Source organism: Macrobrachium rosenbergii, chromosome 22, assembly GCF_040412425.1.
Source record: "Macrobrachium rosenbergii isolate ZJJX-2024 chromosome 22, ASM4041242v1, whole genome shotgun sequence".
NCBI lineage: Eukaryota > Metazoa > Arthropoda > Malacostraca > Decapoda > Palaemonidae > Macrobrachium > Macrobrachium rosenbergii.
The window spans coordinates 41,565,184-41,587,505 of record NC_089762.1 but is presented as its reverse complement, the minus strand read 5'-3'; the positions used below and the strand labels follow the sequence as shown (position 1 = coordinate 41,587,505).

Sequence of the window (22,322 nt, the reverse complement as noted above, 5' to 3'; positions counted from 1 at the left end):
CTTTTCATTTAAACAATGGAGGTTAACACTAAAAGTAATTAGAAATTCTCATATCAGTCCTCCTGTTCATGTTTAATTTTTTACCTTTGGTACATGTAGTAGGTGAGGCACTTTAGTATCTTGATAGTGTTACTTTTTTTGTTTATTATGCTGTTAGGATGGTTGCATTGTATAACCATAAGGTCTTGCATAGTGTCACTATGAAAAGAAAAGGACCCATTTTGTCCTTACATACTAAAGGCCATCTCACTAGTATCACCTGCAGAAGTACTTTTGTAGAGGTTCTTTTAGCTAATTTATTCTGCCACTTGGATTTTGAAATGGATAAAGAGGTTAGTTTTTGTCCTTACAAATGTAAGGCCATTTCATTAGTCATAATTTTCAGAGGTGCTTTAGTAGCTGTTGTTTTTATTTGAATATATCCTGCTAATTATGATCCTAGGTGATACAGTGATAGTGTATTTTACCAGAAAGTTATATATTTTAGCATAATTTGTAACATTTGTGGACCATCATATCTTTGCTTTTAACTTTCTTGAAATGTAAAGATTCAGTAAATGTCTGGTTTTGGAAATTTCATTTTTAAAGATTCTAATTTTTCAAAAATGCCCTAATTCGGTATTATCTTAGAGGACTATAGTGTCTCTCTTTTGGCCTTTTTGTGGAAGCCATTACTTGAAAAAGTAAATTCTTGATAATTGCTCTGTACAATACCCAGTGAATGTACAGAAGTGAAATTTTTCTACATGTTTGAGGTATGTCCGTGTAACATTTTCAAGGCATCATCTCTGAGGGTATTAGAATTGAAATTTGACCTCACTCTTGAGAAGTTCTTACTAGGTGACTGGTTTGACACCTAGCATATAACCAGCACAAACATTCATAGAATTGCTGAATTTGTAGAGTTGGTTAGCGTCATGTAATCGCATTTAAAAACTGTTCTGAAAGCTTTATAAAAGAGTAGTTTCCTAATGAAGCTGTGTGAAGTCTTAGTAGACAAGTCTTCATTAGTGTACTCGTCTTAGGATAGGCAGATTCAAACATCATATTTTATTCTATTACTTGTTTTGGCATTTTCTAATGCTGTGAAGATGGATAACACGTCAACTTGTATTAGTACGTGTTTTGTCAGGCATCATTAAAATTATGTAAAGAAATGATCTTGTACATTGTAATTTATCAGTGTTTGGATTTAGTCTGATAAGTTAGGTGTTTTCTGCATTTGAAAAATCTTGGTAGACTTATTCATGGGATAAGAATCTTTTTAATGCTACCAAAAGAGAAGCTTGGAATCAGGACTTGAGAACAAATGTATGTGACACATTTAAAGAAGGATGAACCACTGTCATACATTCTGTAAGACCTTGATACACTGTGGATGATTAGATACACGCTGTCATCATTCTGTTACCCTACTGGGTGAGAGAACCCCTTAAGTGGGTAAGGCCATTATCTTCTATATTTGTATCATGAGAAATTGAATCTCATTCACGTATACTCTTTTTTTATATTTCATATTTCCTTTTTATTCCTCGGGTTTTTGCCTTCCTCTTTCATTTTCCTTTTGCTTGTTGAATCCCTTGTGGATGTTTTTATTTCAGTTGTGAGGTGATTTGTTGAGATTTTGTTTCCAGCAGATTGTTTGCTTCAAAGATATTTTTATTTTCATTCTCTCAAACTAGTCTTATTTAAAATCTTTCATTACTAAAGTAGTCTGTGCTATGTCATGCCTTTGCTGAAGATTTATCTAGGCCACAATACTTATCAGTGCTAAGAAGCCCCTCTCCCCCCCCTATGAAACATAATTTTGGAATTTTTATGTCTTCATATTAAAGTCATTTGAAAATTATCTAATATTGAGAAATGATCTTTGAACAGCTGTATAGAATGTAAATACTGACGCTTTGCTAAGCAAGTACAGTAGCATACCCTGGTCCTCTAGATTTGCCAAATCCCTTTCTTAATCCCAAACAAACACGTGCTAGCATGAGGCTATAGTATAACATTAACCAACTAACCCATACAGAGGAGCGACATTCCAAAACCCTCTTTACTAAACAAATGCTTCGGTTAGCTCTTCTTAAATTAATGTAACGACAATATTGTATTGATTGCTTGCTTGGTCAAGTAGATGTTTATAAAAGCAAAAAAAGAAAAGGTTTCATTTTAAATAATTGTAGAAAGTTTGCATTAAAGAGAGGGCTGATTAGGGATGTGAGAAGTCTTTTTCTTCTAGAGGGGCTCTCACTCTGTGGGGTGAAAGGATAATTCTTTTTAGCAGGTGTATACAGAATATAATTGTCCACTCCACCCTAAAGTATTAGGCTTTCTGAGGCAGTGGTTTGCATCCAGACCCATTTGAAAAATATTTCTGCTTGGTTGTTGTTTCTTAAACCTGAACCACAAGCTTCTTGAGAATAGCATAAAAAAAATTAAAAACCACGGGACCGAAAGTGCTTCTGGGATAGGTGGCCAATAAAGGAATTTCTTGAACAAGGAAAAGTGAAATGATATATGTTTTAAGAATGCCAACAAGACACTTTTAAATTGTTATTACATGCATTAGGAAATATGGCAGGATGTGAAATCTAGACAAAAACTTTCTTCAATAGTAATGCCTTGAAAAACATGTTTGGAAAGTGTACAGTACCTGTAAGACAGGAGCTTTGTTGTAAGTGTACAGTAGCTATTTGCTTAGGGCCTTTGTACTAAGTGCTTTCGTTAATTTATCTTATATTCAATAAAAAAGCATATTTTGAATGTTTTCCCATAGAGTCATCTTATTAAATTGAATGTGGATGGCTCAGACCTATACATGTTTGAGAGGAGTTCAGTGTTAATTTATTTTCTTTGGTTTCCAAAGCTCCAAATCAGTTAAATACATTTTAGATGAATTGGTTAGATGTCCTCGTTAGTCTTTTCTCATTCCTCTTGTCCAAGTATTTCTTGTTAATTTTTTCATTTATGCCTGAAATCTGTACTTTTGTAGTCTTGTGAACTCAATACTATATTGTCCTTAGTCTGCTGCAGATTTTGGCAAAGATCTGTTTGGTGGTAAGTAAAGGTGCCAGAATGGTAAGCAAATGAAATTTTTATAAATCACCAGCAGGGGATTAAAGAAATTAAGTGTGCAAATAAATGAAAAAGTGAATGGTAGAAAGTGCTAAAAGAAGGCTTAAAAATGTTAGCATAATTTTGTGATTGGTATTAGGGATAGCATAATTTTGTGATTGGTATTAGGGAAAACGTAGATGGTAAGAGACTATTTTATTTTAGATGGACAAAGACCCATACTTTCAAACTTTGGTAGAGGATTAGCAAAGAATTTTTTTTGTAGGGAAAGGAAGTGAGGAAGAGAGAGTTTACAGGTGCAAGACAGAAAATGTAGGAGCCATAGAAAATCAAGGTCTTTCTTGAAACAAAAGAGGAAATCTGGTTAGTAAAAAAATTTAGTCATATGTAGGGTACATATGAAAGGCCTCTGTTGTATCATGCAGTGGAGGCAGACATGAGTGCTAGAAAAGAAGAGTAATTACTGAATGGGCTTTATAACAAAATGTTGAGATTTTTAAGTATAGTGCATTGAGGACTATGCTGCAAATAAGTTTCTCAAGAGCTTTAGCAGCCATTGGTTGAGGAATAGACTGAAAGCTTAAATGAAGAAAGAGGTTGGGTATATGATGAGAAGTGGGGAGCAGCTGTTAGAAAAGTATTAAAGGATTGAAGGCTTTTATCAAAAGCCAGAAAATGGAAAAAGGCCTTAGATGAAGACTTAAAACATGAATTATGGTGGAAAGTATACAAGATAGAAGAAAGTGAGAAATCATTACACATTTGGCAGTAAAAACAATGATAGTAATTGAAATGGCTGCCAGTATCTCCTCAATGATCATTGCAGTTTACATGGGCATTTCTGAAGGTAAAGAGGAACTATGATTTATACATTTCAGATTCTAAGCTTACCAGTTGTTTTCTTGATAAATGCTGAAGCTGTAATTTTTTTTAATTTTTTGCTTTAAGTGCAGTGCATTGCTTTATTTAATGGTACAGAATAGCCAGGTTAGAAAGGCAAATGCATTGCCATAAAATGCCATAGATTTCATCCATGTTCAAAACTTGCATGTCTCCTTAACCACCACAAGAAATCTGATACTTCAGGATCTCTTAAATTTTGCAGTCTCCTTATCAGCTTGTAACTTCTTTGGATGTCATCAAAAACATTGGGTTTTGAAAGCCCCCTTACTGACCGTGACTTCCAGCTCATGAAAATCAGCTAACAGAGTTGTGGTCTTTGCTGTTACTGGAAAGGATGAGCTGGCTTGTCTCTGGCTCATATCCTGAACCAAGTGAATAGGGGACCCCTCTCTCTCTTCCTTGACTTATTCATGCATCCTGGTTATCCCCTTGGCAGTGAAGAAAGACATTAAGATTTACAGCAGTAAGGGCATTATTTTCAAGTGCTTTTGGACTCATTTGGTTGGGAAAGTCCAACTGCTTTGGCTGTCATGTTGGTAACTTGTCTTTGTTGCTGTACTAAAGTCTCAACCTTGCATAGACAACCAAGCTTTGTTGCACATGTTAGGGTTGGAGGTGTACACACACACACACACACACACACACACACCTCTATTCCTTGGCGACATCATCAAGACATTAGCAACATTTCACATACGTTCTCAGAGCAGTCTTACTCACTAAACAGTTGAGCATAGTTGTTCAACTTTCAATAGCAGTGAATTCAATAGCAGATTCACATCACATTCAGTCATCAGAAGTTGCTACGGTAATTCTCAATGGGGTACCCAAAAAATATTTAGAGTATGGAAAGGCATATATAACATTGCTGGAGGCTGATTGATTCAGTGCTAGTCTTGCACAAGTGTCACAAGTCATATAATTGATGTTCATGATGTCTCAGTGTTTCTTTTAGTGCAGCAAAACTGCTGCTGTTGAAGCCTCGTAAGAGCTATTTTCAGAATCTGAGTGGAGAGATCACTAAAGCAGTTTTCCAAATGCATTAAATTTAATTTTCACTCTTGATTTTTGTGGAGTGAGTAATGCATTGGCAAAAACTCATCAATCAAATAATCACAAAAGTAGTGCTTACTGTATATAACCTCCTACTTGGTCCCGTGTTCAGTAGTTGTTTTGTCTCATTTTTGATGTTGCATTTTCCTTGCCTGTTGCTTTAGTTGTGTTCCATCTTTGTAAGTGTTGGTATTTTTAGCCTAACATGTAGTGCTTTGCCTGTTTCTGTTAAAATGTTGGCATGCTTAGTTTGATAATATATAAATTTTTGTATAGTTTTTATTTATGATATCACATTTCAGCAGATTTTAGTATGTGCATACACTTCATGTAACTTAAATTTTAAAGGCTCCAGTGTAGATGATTGAGACAACATTTAAAGGGAAAAAGAGACGTAACTTGGACACTCAAGAAAAGTGAGAATGTAGAATGTTTGGAGACTAATGAACACATATGATTTCCACTTGTTATAAGGCAACTCTCTCTCTGCCAAAGGCAAGCTTTTTGATGGTCCTAGACTTCACAGATATGTTTATTAAAGCTCCTTAGAATATTTAGAAAATAAAAACATGAATCTGCAGCATAGGGAATATAAGATACAAAAAGTCTCAGTGTTCACAACACTCAGAAAGAGTACACGTGATAAGATTATGTAAAGTGCAGTTATAAATGGGATTATTGAAGTGCGTTCGTTACGAATGCATAAGATGACAGCCATGTCAAGGCCAAGGCTGTCAGAAAAGGACATCATTGGGATACACAGTATTCCAGACTGTACGTTGCCACTCTTCCACAGCGCTGAGTAGCATTCACTTCCAGGTGAATTTACTCTTAAACTGTTAAACTACTCTCACTCCTGGCTATTTCTCCCAGATAACTTTGCAGAAGTTTATCTCCATATCTCAGTTTGTCTAATAGGCTCTCCATTATTCACTGACAGGGTTTTCGTATTGATAATACTATGTAGAGGTGTTGGGATTCAGGAAAATACAAGGTTACTCTATCCCAGTGATCCTGTATATTCACAAGATACCTTTATTATCTAGAGAATGCTTTTACCCCAGTCCTGTATATTCACAAGATACCTTTATATCCAGAGAATGCTTTTACTAACATGACTGTCAGGTTTTGGGTTAGTGGTTGTCAGGTGTTGGGTTTATGGTAAAATATATTTTTTCCCATTTGATAAGAAAAAGTAGTAGGAATGGTGATGGATGCAGTGCATTGTAGTGGCATTTTATCTTGTTTTGAAAATGTGTGTGGTGTCCTGTATTCATTAAAGGAGGAGAATACTTTTGCTTATTATGAAATCACAGGAGGTTCAATCTCTAGGTAATGAAAAAAGTTCGCAGTCTACTATTGAATTTTTTTTTAATCCTGCTGAGGTTGTAGGCATTGCAAAGTAGATATACTCAGACAGTTTATGTTGGAGGGTGGATGAATTTGGTGAGTCTTTTCCTTTGGCTAGGTTGTCTTGTGATTTTGTCTAGCAGAACAGCTATGAGATTTTAGTTGTAAATGTCCAAATGTAGTGTGTATCTGGGTGTCCAGTTTATTGGGTTGGTGCTTTAATACTTCCTGAAGGTTTTTCTTATGGAGTTTGCAGAAGTTAGGGTATAATGTTTTTCTCAAGTGATGATGGAATAAAGAATTAATCCATGTGGGATATATTCTGGCCCTGTATTTTTGAGTACAGTTATGCATGAATAAAAATACATTAATAATTATATTAAAGAAAGCTCTTAAGTCTTAATTATAAGCTCTTAGTTTTGTTAAAAAAGATAAAACGCAGATTGTTGTCAGTGTGTAGATGAAGGAACCCTTTATTGTCCAGGGAGTAAGCAAAAAACAATGAATCTTATAAGGAAAACCATAGCACTGTTGCAAAGTCATCTTGTGTATTTTTTCCTCTTAGTCTCAAGTTTTGAATGCCTTTGTAAATGACAGGATATAATAGTTAGCTTTAATTTTACTTCAGCATTTGATCATTCACAAATCAAGTCAGTCTCTTGTTATGTAAATATCCTATCAGTATCCATTAAAATTTTGTATTTCATTCCTGGTATTATTGGTCGAATTTAGAAAGGTTGAGGAAGCTAGGGGTTAATGTAATATTTGTGTTAGCTGCTTATGGTTTTTTAATCTTCCAGTATCTTGTTTGATAGTGACTGTAAAATTGATGGCCTTCTTGTTTGTCATGGAGCATTTGTTGTATGTTAATGAAAGTGGGATTGGAGGCATTGATAAAATGCTTTGGATGCTTTTGAGAGTATATATGAATGTAGTGTAGAGCAGTCTCATTGGATATTCTTTAGGTTAAGTCTGCTGATGAACTTGGCTAGTTTTTGTGGTGCATTAATAATTTTTAAAGAAAACCAGATATGATCAGTGTTGGGTGGTGTACCAGTATTTTAACGTTTCAAACCAACTTTGTGTGTGGGAGATTGTGTGGATCATAAGAACAGGTAATAGATGTTTGATAATTCTACTGCCCTTTGGATATATCAGTACAGTATTTATATTTACATTTTATTTCTGTTCATTGCTCACGTTTGTTCTTACAAACCCATTAATATTATTGTTACAATATTATTATTCAGAAGATGAACCCTATTCATATGGAACAAGCCCAAGGGCAATTGACATGAAATTCAAGCTTCCAAAGAATATGGTGTTCTTTGAAATGAAGTAACGGAAGGTATTAGGAAATATAGGAAGAAGAGATCAGTTATCAAGAAAGAAAAAATAAAATAGCCTTTCTCTGAGTGAACAGTTCCTGTCAAATCAGTGTGAAAGGTTTTACAAGGAGAAAAGTCCCGCTTCATAGGCCCCGATTCCCACCCCCTTGGCTCTTGAAGGGATGCATTCCCCCCCTATGTTGCCCTGCTCCTCAAATCATTGCCGTGTCTCATTGTCATTTGTTTTTTCATCCAATTGCTTCACTTACTGTTTATGATTAGTCTTAGAGTCCATTTATTGCTAAGTTGGTCTTTTTGCCTAACGCTTAGGGAACAGCTTGCTGCCGCTGTCACTGTGAGTACTTGCTTTTTTCAGTCTTTAAGCTCATTATTCTAAGCTCATCATTCATATGGTTCCTTCAAATCAAAATGTAATTTATGCTTCATTTGTGTTATATTTGCTGTGGGTTAACAAGGGTGCTTTGTAGAGTAGTTTTGCACTTTCTCCAATCCATATTCCATATCTGGGACTATTTGTTGACTCTAAATATTTTGCTGCTTTCAGCATTGAATGGCAGTGGTTACCCTCAGTTCTTCATTTCTGTAAGAGTTTTTTTTATTATGATTTGTATGTTTCCCCTAATTGTGCCTCAGTTTACTTGTGTTGGAAGGATGGTGAGTCCTGGAGCTCCTTTACAGTGCTATTAGAAAATGGGTAAAGATGATGTGGTACTATCTAGGTTTTAAAAGCACTACCCTAAATTTTTGGGTACATGTTGATTTATTAAGTAAGAAAACGTTTATCAAAAGTATAGGTCAACTTCTGCAGGAATGAAATGCAGATCTTTAATAAAGTGGCAGACTTGGGTACATGTTGGCTTATTAAGCATGAAAATCCCTGTCAAAAGTATAGGTCAACTTCTGCTGCAGGAATGAAATGCAGATCTTTAATAAAGTGACAGACTTGGGTACATGTTGGCTTATTAATCATGAAAATCCCTGTCAAAAGTATAGGTCAACTTCTGCTGCAGGAATGAAATGCAGATCATGAGTAGAGTGGCAGATGAGTGCAAGAGCACTCCTTAGAATCTTTGTATACACCACACACCACTTATCATACACCCAGCAAGTTGTAACAGCCATTTCCTTCTAAAACTCTCTTTCAGTGAGCTTACTCAGGATACACAAATCTGATTTTATGTGAAATTTGATAAAATGAATATTGTACAAATTCATTTTGTATGAGTATAATAGAAATTGTGCTGTTTTAAACAGCTGATACACTGAATATAAATGCCGACAGTGTTTGAATTAAGTTGAGGTTGGTGGCTAGGTTATAAATGCTTTTGTCAAAGTTTACTGTTTAATGTAGTCTTTCTGCCGTAAGTTTTGTCCTGCCAGTAATTTACTGTATGTTTTGAGGATACTGTATAGGCCATAGTACAGGATTTTGAGCTAAAAATCTTGAGTTTAACATGTACAATGTAAATTGCAGTAGTTGTTAAAGGGTAGCATGAGACATGTGGTACCTATGGTGATAGGGCTACTATGAAGTTCATGACACTTCCTGCATTTAAGAGAAATCTAAGAGAAGAGATAAGATTGATTATGATAATTTATATAGAGGAGGAAAAAAGTAACAATATGAAAGAGGAATAGGAGGAATGGGGAAATACTACCTGTGACTCCTTTTAGGATAACTCAAATGGCTGAGTGTAAGTAATGGGTTTGTATGAAAAATAAGATTAGCTTTAAAAATGTTTGATTTTCCAAAGGCTTTGATCGTTTTCAGGAAGTAGTTTTTATCACTGTACTGCACATCAGTATTCAGTGTTTGTAATGGGAAATATATAAGGTAGATTGTGTCGTCAATAGTGGTACTGTACGAAAGGCACTTGCCTAGCGATTGTATTTGTGTGTCTGGCACTGATGCATCATTAGCAACTTTGAGTAGTTTATCAAGAAGTTAGATTTTCAATTTTCAGCTTTTTTATTCTGATGGAAACATTATTAACTGATTTATCTGGTAGTTAATTTTCAAAGGTTATTTTATTTTGAGGGCAGAAACATTCACTGTTATGGAGAGATAAGTTCTCTTTTTTATATATACCCTTATTTTTTTACTATTTAATTCTTAACTATCTTCTGTGGATATCTGTGATGAATATGTTTTGCAGTTTAATAATATAATTTGTCAATTATGTGCCCAGTTCAAGTTGTACAGAGCTGTAATTCCAAGGATGAGAGAAGAAACAGAGCTGTGATTCCATAGATGAGAGAAGAGATTGAAGGTATGATTTGGACTGAATTAGTTTGAGGAACACCAATATAATACTTTAAGGCCCTCTTCAAGTGAGATATCTAAGTGTTCTTTACATGTTAGGTTGCTGAAGAAAGGAGGGCTCTGTATATAACGGTTTCTACTTAGTTTTATGAACTTGGTGTGATTTTCAGAGGTTTCGAATAACTACCCATTTTTTTTTATCGTAAAGTCATCGTTACTCCTATTTAGGATGGTGTTCTAAAAATTTCAAATGGATTAAGCTTAAATTCTTTTAAAAGCACCCAGAGTTGTTGAAAGTAGCCATTTAGTAGTGTGATATCGTCAGCATTATCTTATTATTTGTGAAAACTAGGCTTGTCCAGCAGGTTTTTGTGGATAGGTCTTTTGTCAGATTTTCATCTATTTTCCTTAATCCTAGTTACAAATTTTCTGAAAGGTTATTCATGGATTGAGGATATAGACTTGTTGAGGCCCTGGGCAAAGCCTAAATTGGTAAAGAAGTAATTTTTGTAATGGTTTTCTTGTGGGTAATATAGTTTGATTGTGAATTAGAAAGCAAATGTTTTCAAGTGTCTTGTTGGCAATTTACTACTTTGTGAAATATTGGAATAAGATCACTAACTTTGAAGATTAAGCATTAAGGCATAGCTCTTGTTTATTTATCCTTTTACAGTCAGTGTTTGAATTGATTACAGGGCATACCTTCGACATTGCATTACTTAACAATACCATATGTACTCGTTACTGAAATTTATATTGATATAGTGAACTGTATTGACACTCAGATATGTCAACCTAATTGTCTCTTTTTATGCATCCTAAGATCATTATGAATGTACAAAGAACCTTTGTAGTAAGGCATAGATTTAGGAGTGTTATTCTCCAGTCTCTGGTATTACAGGATAACAGAACTAAGCCTAGACATTCAGGTGAATGGTGTGCCTTTCAGTGGGGGTCATTGCAGATTTGAATAGCTATGGCTGAAGCAGTAGTTAGCTTGATAGATGATAGTGAAAACCAGTGAAGTTTAAATATTGCTGGTTATGCATAGTCACATTGTTTCATTGAGTTGCCAATTCTAGTTTAATCTGTGATAGTCTCATAATTACCTGCCTAACCAAGTTCACATTTTTGACTGTGAGTCAGTCCCTGTTTTTACCATCCCAACATCATGACTCCTTTCAGGCGGACCAGGGGGACTGCCAGTCGTTTGATTAGCCGTAAAAAGGATATATCGTAAGTTATCTGAAGCCATCTCATTCTTCCTGATCTTTTAGACTATTCACTTTTTAATGTGTTTTTTGTTTTTAGTCATGTAATCAGTGGGTACTATTTTGATGTGCTTTGTTACTTTTTTTATTTTTCACATAAAGAGAGGTACTAAACATTTGACAGATGTGTTGGTGAATGTGGGGTAATACTTGTGTGACCAAAATGACTTTTTCTTGTTCTGAAGCCACTTGAGCAACCATGAACAACAACAACAACAGTTTTATGAAACTTTAAATAAAAAAAGTGTGCTACTGCATTCTGTCTTAGTTAGTTGTATGGGTTTTGTTTTTATGTAACCAGTGAATGCTCGGTTTCGTGGTTTCCATAACAGTTTAATGACTTAACACTTTGTTCTGCATCTGTTTATATAAAGATTTCATATTTTGTTAAAATTTCATTTTTGGGGAAAATAATTTCTGTATTTAATGGTATTTGTACAGTTCGTTGATTGATTTTTATGATGCCAAAATTTTTAAAACTTTTATTTTAATCTTTCTGTTCAAGCAGAAAATTTATGTAAAATTAATTAGTTTTATGTTCTAAGCTTACTAATGCAGATTTAGATTAATTCTTTTATGTGTATTGTAGTCATATAAAAAATAGTAAAGTATGCTGAAGATTGTAGAGAAATTCCCATGTGTGACAATATTTTACAGGTGTAAATTTTTTCCAGTGGATAGAACAAGATGTACACTGTAAGCCTTACAGTGTGACATTATAGAATGTAAGAAAAACAAAAATGTAAGAAAAACAAGGATTTTGTTAGCATAAAATTATGAAAGAACAAATAAAATATGGAGTTGCAGTACATTTGATTGCAGAGGAAAGGTGGAATTTGGTACACTTGAAATTTGAGTGCCCTCCTGAAACACTGCTTAGTAATAGGATTTCCAGGAGTTAAGGAAAAGGGGTTTAGTTAAAGTGGAAGGTTACTGCATTCAGTAATCCTTGTGCTGCCCCCTGCAGACAATGCTGGAGATTCTGTCCAACGTCCTTTATCCCTGGCTGCATTGCTCTCCGTCACTGACATTCTGTCTGCTCCCTTACCAGCCCAGCATATGTAGCTTAACACTGCTCCAGTTGTCACCTTTTCATTAAGGAGCAAGTCACCTCTTAGCCTAGGAATGTGACTCAGTGGTCTTGTTAAATTTATCATAATAATAATCTGATGCTAGGAAATGTTTATGGCGAGAAAACATAAATTTTCATTTATGTTTGTGATGAATCACAGCTTTGCACTTCAAGTGACTGTAGGAAAGTGGTTGTCTGTATTCCATCTCTCAAATGTTCTATACATGTAAAGGCTTGAATGTAAAATTTAAGTGGCAGCTTTGAGGACGAGAAAGCCCCGGTAACTCGTAGTAAGTCCAAGCCAGGACTGTTTAACCAGACCACTGTGTCGTAAACATTTGTAGCAAATTGTAAAACTTGAAATTGTGAATATGAAAGAATATTCTCCATTTAAAATGCCCTGCAAAGGGAGAGGAAATGTTAAATCCCTTAACTATATAATTTAGCAGGACTTGTGTTCTGAATCATAATTTTTGAAAAATTATAGTGGTGGGTAATGTAGGAAATGTCCCTTTGCCGCCGGAGAATAAGTAATATTGATTTTTTGACAAAATCTACAAGTGGAGATTGGTAGAAAATTGTCATTTAAAAAAGATAGGGATACAAACAAGAAGAATTTGAGGAGGCTGAGTAATGATGTGATGGAAGAGACAGGCGTTCTACAATGTTAAATAATTTTTGACTTTTTATGCCTAAAACTTTTTCATTTCATTTCCACCAAATTGTGCTGTAATTTGTTAGTTTTCTTTTTCATTACAAATTTATTATAACATATATTATACATTGTATGGCTTAACCAATTATGATGTAGGAGCTTTTTTCTAGTTATTTTCACTGGTTTGCTTGGTTAGCAGGTAATCATGGCACTTGTGGGATTACACTGTATTGCTTCAAAAGTTTTTACATTATAGAACACAGTAGTATGTAGGTCACAACATTTAAGGGAAACATGGAGGAATAGAATCATGTAGTCGCTTTTTTAGTCATGCTGGTTTATAAGTTTATGGATTAATCTCTCTCTCTCTCTCTCTCTCTCTCTCTCTCTCTCTCTCTCTCTCTCTCTCTCTCTCTCTCTCTCTCTCTCTCTCTCTCTCTCTCTCTCTCTCTCTCTCTCTCTCTCTCTTTCTCTCTCTCTGTTCTGGAGACTGGGGAAAAAGAGGAGGAATTATTATCATGTGTCATCTAAATTATATGATTAGTTATTTTCTGTCATTCTTGGTGTTCAGCCTTTTTTCTGTAACTTCAGTTCATTTATGGGTATTTGTTCTTTAATTTCAAAAAGGGATTTCAAAATGCTGTTTTTGTTTTTGAACTTTTTCCAATGTAGCTGTCATAGGGAGTATAAATACAGTATTGGTTCTTTATGGGGCTTAAGAAGAAAGAATCATGATTTGTATACAGTTTTGACTGGAGAAAGTTACAGCAGAGTAATTCTTATTTTATGGTTTGCAGTTTTGGATTTTCCAATGTTTGTAGAAATCAAACCTCAGTGCCTTTGGGGTGTTGTTACATTATCTTAAAAGTATTTAAAAACATCGTTAATAGGAATAGCATATAGAAGGACAGCGTAAATGCTTTTAGATTTATGAAAGGCATAGCTCACATTTTCCTGCAGTAAATATGGAAGGCATAGCTTTCAGTTTCCTGCAGTAAAATTGAAATTGAAATGGTCTCCTCTTTTTGCCCTTGCTAGCACTACATGTAACATGTAAAAATTTTACTTAAATTGCTTTTTAGTAATATTGTTTACAGTATTCACACAGGTACAAAAGCACTGGGCTCTCGTATTTACAGATGTATTGTGTGCTCTAAGGAATTTTCCCTGTTTAGTAATACAGTATATACAAAATGATGTTTAGCAGTACTCTGGGGATGAGTATACAGTAATTATTTTTAAGACCAAAGCTCTTAGGCCAGCTGTACAATGAGTAAGAAATTTTGACACTGTGTCCTTGATAAAGTAAATAATAATAATAATAATAATAATAATAATAATAATAATAATAATAATAATAATAATAATAATAATGTCCATACTCTTTTCAAGGGTTGCTGTTTCCATCAGTTATTTTGAAACTAAAAATTCTTTTGTTTGAAGTATTATTCAGCGTAGGATTTGTAATTGGTAGAGAAGCATGCACACAAGGTTTTATAATAGATATACTAGCTACTTGGGAGATCTCACCCAAAAATGTAAAAACCTCATGCCATACATCAGCATTATTAAATTGTGATTTCTTATCTCACCCATACCTGGACATCATCTTGGGAACTATCAGGAGTCAGTGCTTTGATGTCTGGTCTAAGCTCTTTTCTGAAGGCTTCTTTCCTTTTTAGTTTTCTGTAAAAGAAAACTATTGAGATGGAACTTTTTCTGTCGGCCCTCAGGTCTTAAAATCTACTTAGGCTAGAGGGCTGCAAATTGGTATGTTGATCAGCCACCCTCCAATCACCAAACATACCAAATTGTAGCCCTCTAACCTCAGTAGTTTTTATTTTATTTAAGATTAAAGTTAGCCATAATTGTACCTATGGCACCTCTATAGGTACCAGCAATGCAGGTCACCAGGTGACCGTGGCTGAGTTTCATGAGCTCATCTCAGAATTTCATTGGCCATGGTTGAAAGTTTCATACACCATTATACGCTCTACAGAAAACTGCACTTTTTACTTGTTAAAGTTATTTCTAACTTGTCTGAACTAACTCGGTTTCTGTCATAACTGATTATGATAAATTGACTCCCTTTTGTGATTTCAGGAAGCATCCTTGCCCTTCTGGCTCATTCCATTGGTATCCTTTTCAAATCCTCTCAAATCCTTCATATTTATATATGGATGAGATTCTGCTCTTCATAAATTTTTAATCTTTCTTACATGACGATTGGTTTCCTTGTGGCTTCCTAACCAATCCCAGTCAATACAACCAAAAGTTTCTTAAGACTAAGTTCTTTCCTATTTAATGCAGTGGTTCTTTCACCTTTCCAATAGTTTCTGAACATCTGGAAATTTGTCCTTATTCATCTGTCAGCATTTGACACTCTAAATGTAAATGTTAGGGGTGGAAAGATTGCAGTTAGGGTCTGGATGAAGCTACATCTTAGAAGCCAAGGTGTCTTTAGAGGCTGTAGGTCCTCTTTGCCTTTGCAGTTGCTGCATATTGAATTGGTAATAACCACTCATCATACAGAGTACAACCTTGATCTGTGAGTCAAAGGCTTACAGTAAAATAATGGCCCTACTGGTTTTCAACTTGAATTACATCGAATTCTGTCAAGTTGTAAAGGTGCTGAACTTTGCTTGATTTTTAAACATACTTTGTTGACTACCCTTTGAGAGTTTTCCCTGTCAGTATTGTTCATGATACACATGATGTCTAGTAATAGTATGTAGAAAATTTGCTAAATTAAATTAAAAGAAATTTAAACTCCTGTTCCAAAAAATTAAAGCTGGAGAACATACCAAAATCATTCAAAGTGGCTGTTTACTACTTCACTTTTATACATGATTATATGATTCACGGTACAGGCAGTCATGGATATTGGCGGGTTCCGTTATTGGTGATCCGGTTTTTCAGGGCTTGTCTAACAACGAAAATCGGCGAGTTTTGGCTCTGATATGCACCAATTTCTGCTTATTGGTGCCAATAATTGGGTATTGGCGCCAATACAGACCTAACAGAGGCGCTGATAACCGAAAATTGGCGATTTTCAGTTACCGGCGATTTTCGCTTATCGTCACGCTGTCAGAACGGAACCCCCGCCGGTAACCGGGGACTGCCATAGGTAAATCATATAATTGTGCATATTTTGTAAATAAATTTTCTTGCACAATTATTTATGCATGTCTCAATAAAGCACGCTTTTTCTACTATCCAGTTATACTTAACTCAAACATAGTTGAGTGAATAACTTGGCCTAAAATTGGAACAAAAAACAAGTGACCTCATTTTCTCTGTCACCCACTGCATATTAAACTTCTGCATTTTCACGTCACATGTGGGATTGCTGTTTTAAAATGTTGTTTGGAGATTCTTTTTCCGTATTTAATGAAAAATTATTGTATTAACTCCAGCACTATAATTAATTCTGCTTTACACTAAGTTTGCACCCCTCTATTGTATGCAAAGATATCTTGTATGTGTTCTTGTGCATACAAGATCCAATGGTTCACTCTGCTGTTGATACTGTTAGCTGCAAGTCTCTATCTGATGCAGGATATCCTGCTATGTTGTGTGACAGGCTTTCCCTGATAATGCTTGTTTATGCAGCAGATCTTTCTGCTGTTTGATAGTTGAAAAGATGCCATGCAAATATTTGATTACCAGTTAGTTGAAGTATTATACAGGCTTTTTGAAATTTCATCTAAAATCACTCTTCACAGCAGATGGTTCATTCTGTAAGCTTTGCAAGGCTGGGACAAATGTTGAGGTAGTTTAATGCATAGTTGCATAGACATTAGAGGTTGTTAAGATGCTAATAAGCTGCCAAAACTGGAGTAGTTGGAGTGAAAGTTGTCGAACGTAGTAGAAAGCTGTCTAGTAGTGGCATGAATTGTAATAAACATTTTAAGGGGAAAAAACATTTCTTCAAACCTTGCTTCTTGAAAGTCAAGTGGTAGTTGGATGCTGTTGTCATATAGATAGGAGAATGCTCATATAATGACAACAAAAGAATTGGAGTAGGAAGTATTTAGGAAAATAATATTGTACACTGTCTGATGTTCTAAAGAAGCTGATCTTCCTAGAAATATAGAAGTTTTTTATTTTGTATAGAGTTGTGTTGGCCTTATGAGATTATCCTTTATAATCCATTAGTCAGAACCCTTATTTTCTAGTGGTAGAACTTAGATGAATTAAATTGGAGATAAGTGTTCTGTTTTTAAGTAGAAATTCCCCTGGGTATTGAGTGCATTGTAGTTAATGTATAGATCCTGCATTCTAAAATTTGAAAAAACCTCATAGGTATAGCATGTCATAATGGGATTTATGTCTTCATATATTTTGTATTAGAAAAAATATTACTTTCCTATTTGATTTTCAGATTTTATTCAACTTGTCTATTGTTGATTTTACTTTTTTAATCGTTCCAACTCGAGAGAATGTTGTGGATGTCGTCGTTTTTAAATGTTTAAAGACGCAAACCTCCTTAATCCTTTATCAGTCTTCTGCATTTCATCCCTTTTAGTGTCTCTTTCATTATTTTTGTTTTTCTTTGATTGTATTTATCTTGTAGTCCCAGTACTAGATATATTTCCAGTTGATCTAGTTACAAAATTTTCCAAAAGCTGAGGTTGAACATATAAAATCTAAACTTTAAAATTAATACAGGCAAATGCTTTGGGCCAGGCATGTGAGAACTAAATAAATTAGCTCTGGTCTGGTTAAAATATTGGATGGTAATAATAATAATAATAATAATTATAAAAATTATAATAATTATTATAGCAGAACAACTCCATCATTGTATCGCAAACCACCATGCTCCCAAATGGATGACCACAGGGAGAACATCCTTAGTACAGAAAGACAAGAACAATGGATGTTTAGTAAGTATCTACAGGCCTATCACCTGCCTACCAATAATGTAGAAGTTACTAACATGTGTCATTGGTGAAAGGCTATACAACTACCTAGAGGATAAAAACACCATCCACACCAACGGAAAGGCTGCAGAAGGAAGTGTAGGGTCACAAAAGACCAGCTCCTGATAAACAAAATGGTAAAGAAGAACATTAAGAGGAGACCCAACCTAAGAATGGCATGGATTGACAACAAGAAAGCCTTCAACATTATACCACAAACGTGGCTAATAGAATGCCTGAAAATATATTGGGCAGAGGGAAATGCCATCAGCTTCCTAAGAAATACATTGCGCAACTGGAATACAGTACTGTACTTACAAGTTCTGGGATAAGACTAGCAGAAGTTAAATTAGGAGAGTGATCTTTCAAGGCAACTCACTGTCCCCACTACACTACGTCTGATGTTCATGCATGACATCAAGCTGTATGATAAGAGCATCAAGGAAATAGATACCCTAATCCAGACTATAAGGGTTGTATCTAGGGCCATGAGGATGGAGTTTGGAATAGAAAAATATGCCTTGGTCACCATACAAAAAGGCAAAGTGAAAAGGACTGAAGGGATAAAGCTACCAGATGGGAATAGCATCAAACATATAGATGAGACAGGATATAAATACCTGGGAATAATAGAAGGAGAGGATATAAGACACCAAGAGATGAAGGGTACGATCAGGAAAGAATATATATAGAGACTTAAGGCGATACGCAAATCAAAATTCAACGCCGGAAACATGACTCAAGCCATAAACACATGGGCAGTACCAGTGATCAGATACAGTGCGGGAGTAGTAGAGTGGATGAAGGCTGAACTCCTCAGCATGGACCAGAAAGCTAGAAAACACATAGCAGTACACAAAGCACTACACCCAAGAGCAAATACAGATAGACTACATAATGCGAACGGAAGAAGGGAGAGGTCTACTAAGCGTAGAGGGCTGCGCCAACATTGAGAGCGGAGCACTGGGTCAATATCTGAAAACCAGTGAAGATGAGTGGCTAAGGAGTGCATGGGAAAAAAGATTGATAAAAGTGGACGAAGACCTAGAAATATACAGAAACAGGAAAATGAAAAACAGAACAGAAGAATGGCACAGCAAACCAATGCGTGAACAGTACATGAGACAGACTAAAGAACTGGCCAGCAGTGAAACATTGCAATGGCTACAGAAAGGAGAACTCAAGAAGGAAACATAGGGAATGCTAATAGCGGCACAAGATCAGGCCCTAAGAATCAGTTATGTCCAAAGAACAATAGATGGAAATAACATCTCACCCACATGCAGGAAGTGCAATATGAAAGATGAGACCATAAACCGCATAGTAAGTAAATGTCCAGTGCTTGCACAGAACCACTATGAAAAGAGGCATGATTCAGTAACAAAAGCCCTCCTCTAGAGCCTGTGCAAGGAACACCAGCTAGCTTGCAGTAATAAGTGGTACGAACACCAACCTGAGGGAGTGATAGAAAACGATCAGGCAAAGATCCTCTGGGACTATGGTATCAGAACAGGTAGGGTGATACGTGCCAATAGATCAGACATGATGCTGATTGACAAAATCAAGAAGAAAGTATTACTCGTTGTGGCAATACCATGGGACACGAGTAGATGGGAAAGAAGAGAAAAAATTGATAAGTATCAAGACCTGAAAATATAAATAAGGAGGATATGGGATATGCCAGTGGAAATTGTACCCATAATCATAGGAACACTGGGCACGATCTCAGGATCCCTGAAAAGGAACCAAGAAAAACTAGATGCAGAAGTAGCTCCAGGACTCTTGCAGAAGGTTGTGTTATTAGAAACAGTGTACATGGTGAGAAAAGTGATGGACTCCTAAGGAGGCAGGATGCAACCCGGAACTCCACACTATAAATACCACCCAGTTGAATAGGATGACTGAGATAGACACAAAAAAAAAAAAAAATAATAATAATAATAATAAATCCCCTTTCTGATTAAGCATCATCTCTTTATTGTAAATCTGTCACATTGTTATCATTACTTTGCTCTAAGCCCTCTCTTCAGCCTCCAACCATTTTTCATTATAATTCTCATGAGAAGGGCAAATGGCAAGGGTAACATAACTTTCCCCTGTAGTACCCCACTGTTTATTGCAAATTCACTTGAGACTCCATCAACATTAATATTACAAGTACGTTGTTCATGGGTATTTTCAATTAGCTCTACATATTTAATGATAACATAGTGGTGGAAGCCTTGCCCTAAAATTGGTCAGGGGATACTGTCAAATGCTTTTTTGTAATCATCAAAGCTATCAGAAGGCAGTTTTTAGATTCCGTACACTGCTGCACATTGTCTTAACACAAACATATGGTCTGTGCAACTCCTGCTTTTTCTAATATAAGAATGTTCATCTTTGAAACAGTTTGTCAGTTTCTTTCTCCAGTCTATTGAGAATGAGCAGTGTACAAAGAATGAAAGTATGGAAAAATTTTAGATATTTAGTTGTGGTGATAGAGGTAGCAGTGAGAGAACTAGTTGTACCAATGTCCTGAAACCTTTAAAGATCATTTTATTCTCTGCAATAACTCCTTGGTCACGCCCCTGAGGAATATGTAGTGGGAGATGATGCATCTGTAGGACAACTGTGATAGGAAAACATCTTTCCTATCATAGTTGCTGGTAGACTGTTTTATAATGAGTGTGTTTGATGACATGCATAATTCATTTGTGGGCAAATCATATGATAGCTTGTTGTTTGACTGACTAATCATTAGGGATGTTTTCCATCATGAAGAATAACCTTGTAGAGTTGAAAACTCTCATAGCCTTATTATAAATGTGTTTGGTTAGGGATTATGTAAATGGTATCCAATTTTCTTAAGACGAGTAGTTGAACTGTGTTTTGGGAGGGAGTTATACATTTAGACTTTTTTTTGTGTGTTTGCACAAAGAACAGCAGTAGGTTTTTGCTTGGGGCTCTGTAGAGAATGGTACACAACCTTATGTATTGCGATTCGCGCATACTGTATTGTAACAATGTCTGTGAACACTTGCTTCATTTTCATCGTACAATGATATATATATATAATAAGGTTTATGATATATCTTGAAGATTTTTCCTTTTTTTTCTATTGATGGGAAAAAGAAAAATGCAGAAGTGCCCTTTCATTTGTCAGCATAAATACTGTGGTTTAGCTTTCAGAATTTCTTAGCATCAGTGATGCGATTTAGCTTTCAGGGTCTTTTCAGCAGTCATAAAACTTACATGTTTTAATTTCTTATGTACAGTATTAAATGTATTTTTTCTTATTTCTGTGTGAATTAATGCAGTCAGCTGTATATGCAAATGCTATGTCTTGGTGTTATAGGTTGCTCACGTGGTTGTAGGTATAATGAGAGAGGCAAGTGGTCAAAATTTGTTTGAATATCTTACATTTGTTATTACAATTAATTGCACCTAAGCCTGCACTTCAGTGTTTGTTGTTCTTTTGTTTGATTTTGTGTGGATTTGCTACATTGCATAAAAATTTATCATAGGAAACATGGAAATTTAAAAAGGTGATTCTTTTACCTGATATCTGATATTTACTACCATATAATTGTGATGAGGAATTGCTTATTAATTTAAAAGGTACACTGTAGAGTGCTTCTGTTGGGTAGTTGCATTTTCCATGACACCAGGTAGGTGCAACAGAATTAGCCAGTGAATCTGCATCCACTCTTACGTCTACTACTGTAAATCATTTTTGCTCACCCATTAGACCAGGATACAGGCACTATTCTGCTCCACCTAAGCTAAGCTGCAACTGTACTGAACAATGAAACATGTTTCCTGAAGTTAGACCTTAACTTGACTGTGTTCAGCTAGCACAAAATTAGGCTTCAGTCATTTGTGGGATGTTATACCCACTGCTTTTAAGAACGAGTATTGCTTTACTTCAGTCATTTACAGATTAAAAATACTGCACTATGCAGTAACTATTCCTGAAATAAATACTTAGTTAATTGTAGTATTTTGTAGTCCTGTCCTAACTTTGGGACATTGATGGGTACATCACCATTTTGGAATTTGTGAGAACCCTCAAAAGTTGTAGATCAAGCATAATTGCAGCTGTAAGTGTCAACGTTTGCCATTAGTAGTTAAAGAGCTATCAGTAATAGATCACTGTTTATTGCAGTTTAATATATATGGGCCCACTTTATTTTTTCTGTTGGATACATGTTGGATATGGATTTACCTTCACACTTCACACATCTCTATAAATTTTTGGTAGTAAAAAAATGAGAATGAGTGCCATTTAGTTACTAATCAGTACATAATCAGATGGCTTTATGTTGAGTAGTATAAATAATAGTGGAATGAGATTGTTGGGGGTATGTAGAGATGAATTTTAGTTTTCCAGAGTTTGAAGGGTTATCTTAAACTTGAAAGCTTTAATT

The 22,322-nt window shown here is 35.3% G+C and overlaps 1 protein-coding gene across 2 annotated transcripts in view; it reads left to right on the top strand.

Moving 5' to 3' along the window:
- LOC136850791 (proteasome activator complex subunit 4-like) overlaps nucleotides 1-22,322 on the top strand; it is a 50,539-nt gene that overhangs the window by 5,679 nt on the left and 22,538 nt on the right. The window contains exon 4 of one of the 2 annotated variants that reach the window (XM_067124789.1): nucleotides 11,176-11,226. The exons of the other annotated variant lie outside the window; for it this stretch is intronic. Within the exon in view, the coding sequence (XP_066980890.1) occupies nucleotides 11,176-11,226 (51 nt within the window). The remainder of the gene's footprint in view (nucleotides 1-11,175; nucleotides 11,227-22,322) is intronic. 2 annotated transcript variants of the gene reach the window in all.